Source organism: Melozone crissalis, unplaced genomic scaffold (assembly GCF_028551555.1).
Source record: "Melozone crissalis strain CALT ecotype California unplaced genomic scaffold, PUWL_Pcris_2 ptg000009l_1, whole genome shotgun sequence".
Lineage (NCBI taxonomy): Eukaryota > Metazoa > Chordata > Aves > Passeriformes > Passerellidae > Melozone > Melozone crissalis.
This window is the reverse complement of record NW_026535787.1, coordinates 1,065,956-1,079,060: the sequence shown is the minus strand read 5'-3', so window position 1 is coordinate 1,079,060 and position 13,105 is coordinate 1,065,956. Positions and strand designations below refer to the sequence as shown.

Here is a 13,105-nt window from a genome sequence, read left to right as displayed (position 1 = left end):
ACCTTCATGGCCCAGGATCCTCTCCCAAAATCCACTGTAAATAAAGACACCTCTTCCAAAGAGCCACCCCTCATCCCACCACTGCATCCCCTGACAGAGTCCTGTCATGACTTACCATTGTTTTTAAACCTGCTGTGCAAAACTAAGCTGCTTGTAAAGGAGCCTGAAAGAAGACTCTAAGTAAGCAAAAGAAAAGGCAGCAGGGACTCACCAAAGGGTTGAAAGAAGAAATAAAGAGAAATTAACAACATTTTGCTGTAAGCTTTGGGCCTGGTATTTCTGGGTTAAAAACTCACCTCTGACAGCCAGCTGTGACATAATTTCACTGAAAGCTGTACAGGATTAAGACCTTTTGGATGCTAGACTCCTTGTACCTAATTTAAGCAGCTTGTGGTCAAAAGACTACACCCAAGCATTTAAAATCAAGAGTGGAACTACTCCTGCAGACAGCTCCTGCCGTGAGGTCAAAATCCATGGAATCTGACAATTCTGGAGCTATAAAAGGTGGTTCCAGGGGAAAAGGGATGTGTTGATTTTTTGCCTTCCACTTGATTGCTTTATAAAGAAAAAGTGTGAATTTTCATCTCAGATGGCACAAACCCAACACAAACGTACACGTTCACTCTGCAAGTACTCTTTAAAATCCAGGAACAGTATGTCCACATTGCAAACAATTCTGGATTTATTATACACTTGCATTTGGAATGACACAAATATTCTTGTTCTAAAGCACTGGTTTGGGTCAATCCTGACTATTTTTAGCAAAAAGGGAGGGAACAAGAGATAGTTTCTTCTTGAAAAAGAGGAGTGACTTTTTCTCTTCACTCACATATTCTTCTTAAGGATTTCCAGATAAAGACTAATTAGAACTCTTGTTTACGTTGTCAAATGCAATTACTCTGTATAATTACTCACAACATCCTCTCTCCAATTCCCATTTATTTCAGTGGGACCAAAACACAAAAGAAAAGACTGGTTTTCAGGAGTTTACTATCACTCTGCTTCAGACATTAGAAGGGCAGTTTACAGAACTGTACATTTCTATTTCTCCATAGCTTTCGGAAACACATGAGGCATTTTCATGTGTCCAGCTGAGCACAATCAAGGACTTGAGCCTGACACAGGACAGGAAGGGAGAGTTAAGCTCTTGCAGATGAAAATGCAGCAAACACTGGCAACAGCTTTGTTCTGAACAGGTAGCTAGAAAAGCTGGTGGAGCCCTGGCACAGCATGCCGTGGCATGCAGCACCTCAATTTACCTGCTTACACCTTCTTTTCAGCAGTCCAGGCAGGTACTTGTTGTTGAAGTCAAAGTGGCTGTAGACGTCCCTGGCTGAGTCCGGGCCCTGAGCCACCATGGCCGACAGCAGGGTAAGGCACCCCCGGCTCACCCTAAACACAAAACAAAACAAAACAGAGGAAAACCTGCAGCCACTCCCAGGGTGATGGTATACAAACTGCCAAACCAGGAGATCAAAACTAAAAGAGAAAATAGAAGGGAAGTTAAACTATCAGAGTAATTGTTTTAGGCAGTAATAACAGCAGCTGGGAAAGAGGGGAGAGGGGAGACAGGAGAAGGAAATGCCTTTTTATGTTCTTCCCCAAAATTAGGCTGTAATGTGAGGCTGGAGAAAGTGACAAAATTAATAACTTGAAGATAACCTGTTCATGGCAGTGGAGTTGGACCCTTAATTATCCATGACTCTATGAACTCCTGAATTCTATTTCAACAGGAACATGTCAGTGCCACTATGCACAAGACTGCAGACATGCATGGTCTGAACAGCCACCACCATGAACAGATCTGTCCATCATGTTTCTGTCATGGACAAACTGCAAAAAGCCACGTGACTCAAGCAGAGATCCCACCCAGACACACAGCAAAGAAAACACCTCTGCACATCAAAGAGGTTGCACAGAAAATGCAGAGCATCTCCCATCAGAGATGCGCAACCTCCTCTGCGCAGGTTCCAGAAGGATTTCTCCAGAACCTGCAACCTTTAAACACTTAATCACAAGTGCAGATCTTGCACAGCCTCAACATTTGTTTCTGTGCACTTATTTGAGATTCTCTGTCCTGCTGCAATAAGATCAACTGCACAGTGCAGGAGGCACAGAGCAGTCTATGAACTGGGACAGCACAGAAAGCTTTTCCAATTCTGCTCCAAGACTGAAAGACGAGTCCTTGCCTTGGACAAGCCAATTTCAGTCTGGTTTTTCCTCTGCTTTCCTCTGCCTCCCAGGTTTGTACTGAAATGTCTGACATTTGCGACTTCTTTCCCCTTTCCACATGAGTGTGAGAAATTTTTTGGCACAGACTAGATAACACAATTATTGAACAACCCAAAATGACCTCAGACTTAAGAGACTGAAAAAATTGCATAAGAAAAGCCAGTCTGAAAGAGAAAAATCCATGATAAACATGGAAAGCTGACTCCAAAAAATACAGGGAAATAAAGCACTCGGGAGCAGCTCTTTTTGCCATCACAGGAAGAATGCCCAGCCCTGTTCCACACCATACATTTCACCCTAGAAATCAAGCAGCATTAAAATAACAGCACTCAAGGTACCACCCATGCTAGCTCTCACCCTGACAGCCCCAGCTGATGAAAAGTAGAGCTTCAGGAAAGTATCCTACAGCACTGGATTGTCTGATGTATCAGTTTCCACTTTGCAAAGACTTCCACAGGAAATTATTTCATGACAAGTTGAAAAGGATTATTAAATAAAGGGGCATTATTAGCAATAAGTCAAGATGAATTTTGCAACATCTAGTACAGTCCCTCCAGATCACTTGACAGAGATTCTCCACCAGAGCACCAAGCAGACTTACCTGTGATTCTCAGAATACAAAGCAGCATAGACCAGTTTCATATAGGAATGAATCAACTTTTTGACAATGTTCATTCCCACAACAGAAAAATGTGAGAGGTCACTGGCAGTCCTCAGTAAAATGGCTTCTAGAGCCTGAAAGATTAACAGCATCTGCAGGATAAAAAAGTATGTTAATATCTGACAATATCAGGTAAGGCTTGAAATTCTTAGCTGAGCAAACAGTAATAACCAGCATTAATAAAAAGAGCAACCCCACTCCAAGAGGAAAGCTTCCACATATGAAAGTGACATTAACTTCTAAATTCTCTCCCAAATTAATGCTTCCTCTTTGCAAAGATCACTTCTGAGAGCATGAAGTTTCAAGGAATCAACACTTCAAGAGACAACTACTCCTAAGTGGATGATGAAAAATGAAATGTCCTGGAGAATAATATCATGTTCCAATCTTGCAATTAATTCCTGCCAGAAGAATTCAGAATCCATACAGCACTGAGACTGTGCCCATTACAAACATCAGCCCCTGCTAGCAGCGGGATGTTGAGGAAAGGCTGTCACTGAACATTACAGAGACTAAAATGATACTGAAAGGCAAAGAACAGCAAGTGCTGGTTAAAAAGCCACACAATACAATACTACATTGTAAGCAATGCTGGACCAGCATTCACAGTGAAAAGTTATTGAACTCTTTGTCCATTCATCATATTCTGAGGAGGATAAAATTGTGTCCAGCTGAAATAAGAAAAATGAAGTCAACTTTACCAGTGGCTTCCTAGAAATGCTGATGTATCAGGCAGATATTTAAAAACATTTACTTTCACTAGGCTACTTTTGTTTTTCTTTCTTAACTGCTTCTGTTGATCCCCTTATTTCCTAAAAGGCTGTTTGATAACATTTAAAGAACCTTAACAGTTTGATTTGGACAGGACTATTGGTTGTGTGTGTCATCAAATAGATGTCCAGGAACACCTATGAACAGAAAGGAGCATCTCCCACTTGATAGGTACTTCTGCCACTGCTACTTCCAGAAAAAAACCAAACCCAAACCAAAAATTTACAGAGTTATTTACACCACAAAGCATTATTTATCCATAAAACCACAGAACATCCTGAGCTGGAAGGGACCTACAGGGATCATCCAGTCCAACTCCCAGCCCTGCACAAACACCTGAACGATCCCATCCTGTGCCTGACAGCGCTGTCCAAACGCTCCAGGAGTTCTGGCAGCCTTGGCAGCTGTGACCATTCCCTGGCGACCTTTTGTTGGTTCTTCTCTAGGGTGGGATTGTTGGGACTGTAGCCGCCAGCCCCTGAATGACAGCTCCCATACCCAACTTACTTCACTTTCAGGCTTCCTTTCTCCATCGAGAAGCCTGAATATCTCAGCACACTCCATGGAAATTTTCACGTATCCCTCCACGACATCGTACACTTGGGGCGACGGCAGCGTCTTGGCGATGGACACGAAGGTCTCCAGCCCTGCAAAGCCACAGCGTCACCCGGGCCACCAGCGCCACGTGTGGGACCCGCTCTGGGCCACACAGAGGGGCCGGGCCCGTGTGCGGCATCCATCCCCAGCAGCAGCAGTATCCTTGACATCCCCGCGACGTCCCCCGGGCCGCCCGCCCAGCCCGGGGCAGCCCCTCAGCCAGAGTGAGCCCCCTCAGCCACGACCGGCCGCCTCAGCCCGGGTGAGCCCCCTCAGCCCGAGTGAGCCCCCTCAGCCCGAGTGAGCCCCCTCAGCCCGGGTCAGCCCCCTCAGCCCGGGTCAGGCCCCTCAGCCCCGGACCAGCCCCCTCAGCCCGGACCGGCCCCCTCAGCCCGGGTGAGTCCCCTCAGCCCGGGGCAGCCCCCTCAGCCCAGGGAAGCCCCCTCAGCCCGGACCAGCCCCCTCAGCCCGGGGCAGCCCCCTCAGCCCCGGGGCAGGCCCCTCAGCCCGGACCGGCCGCCTCAGGGCGCGCCTCTCCCGCCTTGCAGAGCCCCTCACCCTTGGCGGCGGCCGCCGGGTCCCGCAGCAGCGCCTTGAAGCGGGCGCCATTGAACTCCTCGTCCAGCGGGCCACAGGCCCGCTTGGCCGCGGGCTCCCCGCTCCGCTCCCCGGCCTCGCCGCTCCGCTTCCCGGCCATGCTCGATCCGAACCGGCCCGGGCCCGCCCCGGAACCGCCCCCGCTCCCGCAGGAAGGGGCGGGAGCAGCCCGGGGCCGTGGAGAAGCCGGACCGCCCTAGCGGAAGGCTTCCCCAGCTACCAGTGCCGAGGTGGGCAAAAAGAGTTAAAAGTAGCTGTCATGGAATGGTTTCAAGGGACCGTAACCTTCCCACCCCCTGCCATGGGCAGGGACGCCTTCCATTAGGCCAGGTTGCTTCATGCCCTGTCCAGCCTGGCCTTGGGCGCTTCAAGGACCAGGGGCAGCCACGGCTGCTCTGGGCACCCTGTGCCACGGCCCGCCCACCCTCACAGGGAATAATTCCTGCCCAGTGTCCCGTCTGCAGCAGTCTCTCATCCATCGCTGCTTGCAAGGCCAGGCAGGTTTTTGTCATCCCAGTTTCCCCAGACCGCAGCCCCCTGCGATCCTGAACCAGCACGGCTTAAACTTGAGAGTGGAGGGGGAAAGCACGGAGGGGAGAGAACTTCCTCAGATACTCCGCTCTTTGCAGGAGAGGGAAAGGCTGCGGGGCGACCTGACTGTGGCTTTCCAGTACCTGAAGGGGCCCACGGGAGAGGTAACGAGGGACTATTTATAAGGGAAGGAGTGACAGAAAGGGCAATGGCTTCCCACTGCCAGAGGGCAGGCTTAGATTAATTAAAATCTAAACACTTCGCTTGCTTTCAGCAAGAGTTATTCCAGGACAAGCACAGTGATAAGGAGGAATGGAAAAAGCCTTGCTCCAATACACGGTTTCATGTGGAATGACAACAGTTGAAACAGTAGTGGAAGATAGAGTAGATTATTTCAGTAAGAAAAAATTAAAATAGAGATCTATCCAAATCTAAACCAGATTTTTTTTCATATGTGCAAGAAATAAAGGTAACATTAGTATCTTCCTGGGCCTTTTCAAACTGTTTTTCTTTTTGGTTTTTTTTTTTTTAGCAAAATACTGTAAAAAGAGTGATCCAGAAGAGGGCAACATTCACAGCCGTTCTGAGACCTAGGATGAACAAATGCTTTCACACTGACAGAAGATGCTGCGATGTTTTGAGAGCAGAGGATAGAACAAAATAAAAGAAGCTGAAGTTAGAAGACAGAAAAGGGTAAAATAAAGAGACTACATCAGACTGGGGGGGGGGGAGGAAAATGGGAAAATATTAATTGCTAGACACTAGGTACAAGGGCTTTTTTAAAGTAATTTATGAGAACAAAGCTAAAAACATATTACTGCTGCTAGTGACATCATGCTCCAAGCTCTGCCAATAATTCCTATTTCTAGGAATACTTAAATTTAACTCATTACATTCCAGCTATTTTTCTGCCTCTTTAGAAGGCAGTGCCATTTAGAATTCACCTCAGTGTAGCAAATTCTGTGCAAAGGTACAGACTTCTCAGCTCTTCCATAAAATATTTTTGGTGGTTCTTCTGGATGATAGGAATCCTTTGTTTCAGTCTTACCGTTTTCTTGAAATCTAAATTTATGGAGGTATCCAAATACATTTGCAGTTCCAGAAATTGATAGGCACATAATGCAGAAGGTAAGTAACATTCTCAAGAGGGAGTTGCATTGTTATTGAGGGGATGAAAAGGAAGGCCAGAGCTAATAGAACCAGGAAAAAAGATTTGATTTAACACAGCTTTTAAAAGGCTCAATACTGATACTGAGATTCTGAGATCTTCTAGGTAGAAGTCCTATTTTCCAGACTTACAAGCCTGATAGTTACCATCACACCATATTTCATAGTTCTAATATTTTAAAAAGTACTGCAGAATGGTACTGAAAGTTATTTTTATTTCATTTTGTTTCAAGTTCAATGATTCTGTCCCCTCGCTGCCTGTGAGGCTGTCAGAGGCTTCCAGGAGGCTGGGGAAGGACGCTGCTGCTCTCACTTCCAGCCAGGCCACTTCCATGTTCTGCTGAGTGCACTTGGAAGCCCGTGTCCTTTCCTTTCTCTGTTATATCTGCCAGCTTTCCTCCCTAAGTCTGCTTTTTGGCAAGCAGCATTTATGGAGGGCCAGTCAGAGGCCTCAGGCCCAGACAGAATGCATCTGCTCTGCTGTGCTTGTGTGTGCAGCAGATGGGAGCAGTGAATGAGTCAAGCAGCAACCTCTGAGCTGCCCAGCTCCCAGTAAATCAAAATACTCCTCTGTGGTTCTTGCCAGATGAACAGATCATCATATCCAAGTTACACACTGCCCCTCTGGCATTCTCAAGCCTGAAAAACAAATCCTGGTCCCTTGCATGAACTTCAGCTCTGCCTGGTTCAAGGAACAGCTCTGGATAGCAGGCTAAGTGAGCCAAGGCACCCTTTCCTGCCTCGGTGAGGACCTCTGAAGCCTTTACTGCCCTGGCAGTGTGTAACCAGCCAAGCCCCAGCCCTGCAGTCCTGCTGGCTTGCCTTTGCCTCCCACACCTGAACCTTTTCCTGCACTGTGGGATCCTCACCCGTGCAGTCCTGAAGACAAAACTGATGTGGCAGATGATTTGGCCATTTCTAAGACAGAGCTTCACCAAGGTTTCTCTTCTGATTCCAGCCTTAAGCACTGCTGTCCTTCTCAGGCAGCCTCTCTCTCTCCAGCCTTCAGCCAGGGATGCTTGCTGTTCTGTAGCTAATACTTGCCACCCTCAGGACTGAGTCTCCTGAGATGCATTTACATCACTCCCCAACCATGTCCTCGTGACCCTTCCCAAACTCAGTCTGATCTCCAGGCCCGCAACCTCTCCCTGCAGATGTGGGACTGTCTCTGAGTGGGACAGCTGACACAGCAGTGCATGAGCCCAGCTATACAGCCTGTGCTAATCCCAGCCCAAACCTGTCCCTTAACCCCACTGGTGCTGGGTACTGGAGCCCAGTTAAACCTTGAGCCAGCTATCCCAGCACAGCCTGTGCTAATCCCAGCCCAAACCTGTCCCTTAACCCCACTGGTGCTGGGCTGCTGGAGCCCAGTTAAAGTAACCCCTGTGGTGGCTTCACTTCAAGGCCATCTGTCAGTTGTGATCCCCTACCCTACACTACTAAGAAATGCATTCATTTCTTAAATAATTCTTTCATTTTATGTATAAATTAACTATAGAAAGCATTCAGAGGGAATGGATTTAATTCAAAATCCCATCTCTAAAGCTGTAGTTCTCAATGTTTGCTCTTAGTTCACACAATTACTCCACAGAAAAGTTTCCTTTCATTTTTCCCAATATTTCAAGTGCGATACAGAGCTCTTTGTCAAATGTTCCTGCTTTCCAGCCTTTGACACCCTGAGGGATCACTGAAGGAGCGAGGGTGGATGCTGCAAGAGATGGGATATCAGGACGCCCTCCTCAGCACAGCCTCCCAGAGGGAATATTCCCAGCACTATCCCTTCTTTGCCATCACGTGTCGGAATGCCCTGTGCCCCACACTCCCATGATCCTGGACAGCCCAGTGCTAGGCCATACACATGTGTATGACAGGTCAGACACAGTCAGACACAGTCATTGCAGTGCTTGAGTTCCACAAGTTTGGCATGGAGTAGTCCAGGGGATGCGCAAGGTCAGTGTGTGGACCCAGGAGATGAGAGGCTGGCAAGGCTGAAGTAAAACCACAGCTTTTTTTACTCTAGATGCTGCGAAACAAAACCACCTCTCCTCCTCTTCTCCCTCCTCCTCCAATCCCGGAGTTATTTCAGCTGCACTGCAAGGAGTGCATTTTAGGCCTGACTAATGGCAATTTGTGTTCCTCCCACAAGGAATATCAGAGCCTGTCGATGTGGACAGGGCATTATGAGGGTTTGAGTCAGAGCATGGTGTGAGTCTGGAGCTGGGCTGAGTGCCCAGGTGCTGAAAATGGGTGGAAAGATCAGAAAAGAAGGGAAGAAGACAGAAGAGTGGGGAGGTCAATGAGCAGGCTGTGAAGAGCTGGAGGAGCTGGAAGCACCTCTGAGCATCTACTGCAGTACTCAGGGTATCTTCTGTGTACTGAAATCCTTCCCAGCTTCTGCACATGGAATAATCCGCAAGCATCATCCACTCTGAGTTGGTTTGGCATGGTCACTGAGTCACAGAATTTACCAGGAGCCCTTACAAACACTGCAATAATTATTTTCAAATTTTATTATTTGCCTTTAATTTCACAGTGCTCAAGTGGAATTAGCCTGAGGTCTGGATCTCAAACCTATCAGCTCTCACTGGTTAGATATTGATATGGGCTACTCTTTTCTGAAACACTACCAGTTTTCCATGCCTTTACATATCTAACTTGAGAGACCCTGAAGCCTGATTTTTTCAAGGCTCTTGGAAAAGCCACAGGTTTTTTCAGTGTTTTGACATTGATTCTGTGGCTTTAAAAAGCTTCAGTCTTGAATTTCAAGTACATAATCATTAGTCATTTTGGAAAATCTTAGCTTAAATACTTATTTATTAAAGGGGAACAGTGACAACAACCCATCAAAGGCAGGCTTATAAAACCATAATAAAGCACTTCCACAAAGAGGTTGATTTCCAAGAGCGTGGTCCACCCAGCAAGCCTGTCCTTATGTCCTTCCTAAGCTGAGAGGCAGGACACACATCTTTGCCAGTGTGTCTTTGAAGCATCATGTCAGGAAGTGACCAGGGACAACTTGGGTGCTTTAGGAGGGCAAGAGCACAAACCCAGGACCTTTTCCTTGGTGCAGTTGCTCTGCCTCCACCTTAGGTCATGTTTTCTCTTGTTTCCAGCATAAGCTCTGTGAGATGGGACGTGCCTCTTGCTTCAAGTCTATACAAGTGCCAGGTGCACGGCTAGAAGAAGCAATCTGTGTACAGGAGAAGTGCCAGCACGACTGGCAGCGCTCAGGGGGTGAGCAGTGGGGCCTTGCTGCTGTGCCTGGAGAGGTTTCATTCCAGTGAAACGTGAGGAGGCTGGCTGTACAAACCTCATGGGCCACATCCTCTGTCCTGCGAGGTGCTCAGGGTCTCGCTGGTGTTATGGCCAGTTTGGCCAAGGAGCAGCTCAGGAGCACAAAACTCAAAGCTGGTTTAGCTGAGCTTGCTCTCTCTGAAGCAAGTCAAAAAATAGCAAAACCAGCAAATATTTCCCCTCCTTCTAAACCTGCTGTGTGGAGTGCTCACTCAGTATTCATTCAAATTTCTCTTTACACACATGAGAGTGTTTCCTAACTCTGGCTCACCAAATGGTGCCCTCAAATTCAAATTACAGTACACTTGAAATCTTGTTAGATCTTCTTATCCATAGCACCTTGTGAGAACTTACAGCATCCAAAACACATTTAGAATTAGAAAAAAACTGGTGAACAAGCTTCCCTACAACCATCTTCAGCTTGTATCCATAGAAATAGAGGCTGGATTGGGAAAAACGCAGTCTGTTATTTTAAATAATCACCATAGAGTGATTACTGTAAAGTATGTGCTTTGTTTTAAGTGCTCTGACACTCATTTCCATAGAAACAGACAGAGGATAGCAACCCACTTGTTTGAACTGTCCTGTACATTCTGTCTGGGGCAGAATGCAGGAATATAAAATGTTTAAAAATGTGGGAAAAGCCTGGGGTTTTGTTCTTAATTTTTTGCTTTGTTTTGTTTTAATCCTCAAAAGCCAAAAAGAACATTAGGGAAATTCCTGGAAACTTTATTCTGGGAAAATAAAATGAAAATGACAAATATCAGCTCTTAAAAATTTACAGGGAAGAAAGCAGGAAGAAAAAGCAGTAAGGGGTGTAGTGGTGAGAAGTGTACACACAGACATGTGTGTGTGTACTTGTGAGAAAAGGTATTTCTGAGATATTTTCCTGACAGTTTCTGTTATTGTACAATCAATCTAGTGATTTTTTTCACTAATAGAAAAATTTAGGCCATCTAACTCAACTGTCTATTCTTTTTCACACTATTTTTTTAACATTTGCTTTCTTTTATTTCACATTGTTTACTTCTTAACTGACACACTAATTTTATTGGAATTCCCATACACTAAGTCATGATATGAGCTTTGAATTGGCAGTTGGAGTGAAGTTCAGGGGAAAATTATTAATGTGGAGAAAAATAAGTTAAGTGCTCAGATTTTGGCTTTGCTTTTGCCAAGCTTGCATGTAACAACACAAATCCTGCATTTCTGGCACTGTGAAATGATTTCTTTTCTCCCCAAGTCCAAAAGAGAGAAACTGTCTGAAGCAGATGTGATATCTCTCCTGGATTCTAACTCCTGGAGTTTTGTGGGATTTTTTTTCCTTTGGGGGAAAAAAAGGAATCTAATTCCTATTGCTTGTGAGGAAAGGATAAGACTCTGTAATTCGACATGCTGAACATGTCTGGATTAGTTATATTGTCTTGCAGCAGCTGAGTATTGCCAGCTTCTGGGAGCTGCATTCTGCACATCATGATGAACACGGTCTCCCTTCCTGCCTTTGTGTTCTACACTCCTGTCTCCAGTTTACTGTTTAAGCACTACCCATCACAGGGTAAAGGGAAAAGCAGAGATTTGCAAGACTGCTTTTTATATTTTAGGTTACTTGGTTTTAGGTTAGTTTTGAATAGCAAAGTAGCCCCCATTCAGAGGGAAAAGAAAAAACCCCGCTATATACATACATACATGCATGCATACATACATACATACATACATGTATGTGTGTTAAAAATATAGATGCCATTCAGTTCCTGTCAGCCACAGTGTCCATAAGTTTTCCTCCTCCACAGGAAGGCTTCCCTCGAAGGCAGATGTCTGCAAGCAGGAGCAGCCAGCTGCCTCGTGTGCAGTCATTCACCCCTCAGTGCTTCACCTCCCTGGAGGTTAGCTGTGTTCTGAGCCTCTCCCAGTTCAGTCATTCCTCTTGGAAACTGCCTCTGCCTTTGGGTTGTACCTGCAGAGTGCCAAAAGCATCCCAGGCTCATTCCTGCACGTTGGGATCATGGTCTTTTGCTTACAGCACCACCAGGCTAGGAAAAGCTGTGTTGTCTCACTGGGAACAGAAAGGTCACAAGTGCTCATCAGACCTTCTGATTCAAAGCCTTTCAAGCACAAGCATGGGATACTTCCCAGTTATTTTTGCTGCTTTGTATATTCTTCTGCAGTGATTGTGTACTTGTCACAGATCTGTAGTCTGCTCAGTCACTCACAGCACACTGAGTGGTCATTGTTGACATCTGTTCCAGGGAGCAATGAGCAGATGTGGGAGAAGGAGGTGAAACACCTCCTGCTAGAGCTGGAGCAGGTGGCCTGAACATGAGATATCTCTCTGTTGGCTGTACAGGGAGTGGAGCTTTGGCATCCTGAAGCCACAGATGGGCTGACTGCACTCACCTGAAGTTATGGCAGATACGAGGTTACAGCAGCTAAGAAGTTGGGATGGACAGGTAAGTTCACTCTAATTACCTGAACACCTTTCTAGAGGATCAAAGTGTGGCCTCCAAATGCTTCTCTGTGAAAATCTGTGCTGCTTGCTCCCCAGCATTCATTTCTGCCTTTGGTGGGACTGACCTGAGACAGCAAGTGCAGGAAGGGTCAGATTGAATGATCAGGTACAAGGCCAGGGGGACAAAGGAGGGGAGCAGGGGAGACTCCCACAAGTCTCCTTCCAGTTCCCTGCTGGAAGGCAAGAGGGTAATTGGCTGAGTTCAGGGCAAACACTGTCCTTATCTGAAGCAGCCAGCAGCAAGGGCTTCACCTGCAGAGCTGCTGTTCCCTCTCCCCATCTGTGTTTGCAGCTGCAGATGTTTCAGAGTGATTTTATACTGTTATTTCGGCATCTTTGATCCCCCTTATCTGAGTCCAGTAACACTTGATGGAGTGTCCCTGACCTCAGACAGGTTCATGTGAAACCTGTTTTGCTCTTATCTGCCCAAGACTAAGGAAGCATAGGCTAATATATGTGTTAGCCTGTTGTTTTTCTGTGTGTGAAGGGGAGCAAAAGTGGATTCAGATTCAAACATGAAGACCAAGTTGGTCAAAGTTCAGTGTAACCTCTGAAAAGAGGTGCCAAACTTTGGAAATTCAAATCTGGATGCATTCCAACTTCAGTTGGAACAGGAGGAGAGGAATAGATTTAACACAATTCGTTTGGTTCCATCGTCTTTCACTGACTCACTCGGGGTGTTTTTTTCGGGAGATCAGTGTGATCATGCATGGCAGGATGCAAACAGCTGGATATTCATGTTTACCCAC

General features: G+C 46.3%; 1 protein-coding gene across 1 annotated transcript in view; it reads right to left on the bottom strand.

The window, feature by feature from the left end:
• The window catches only part of URB1 (URB1 ribosome biogenesis homolog), a 36,667-nt gene extending 31,709 nt beyond the window's left edge, over positions 1–4,958 (bottom strand). Inside the window, exons 1-4 of the mRNA XM_054270367.1 lie at positions 4,820–4,958; positions 4,172–4,311; positions 2,834–2,985; positions 1,260–1,392 (exon numbers count right to left, since the gene is read on the bottom strand). Coding sequence (XP_054126342.1) covers positions 1,260–1,392; positions 2,834–2,985; positions 4,172–4,311; positions 4,820–4,958 — 564 coding nt within the window. The remainder of the gene's footprint in view (positions 1–1,259; positions 1,393–2,833; positions 2,986–4,171; positions 4,312–4,819) is intronic.
• Positions 4,959–13,105: the final 8,147 nt, after the last annotated feature.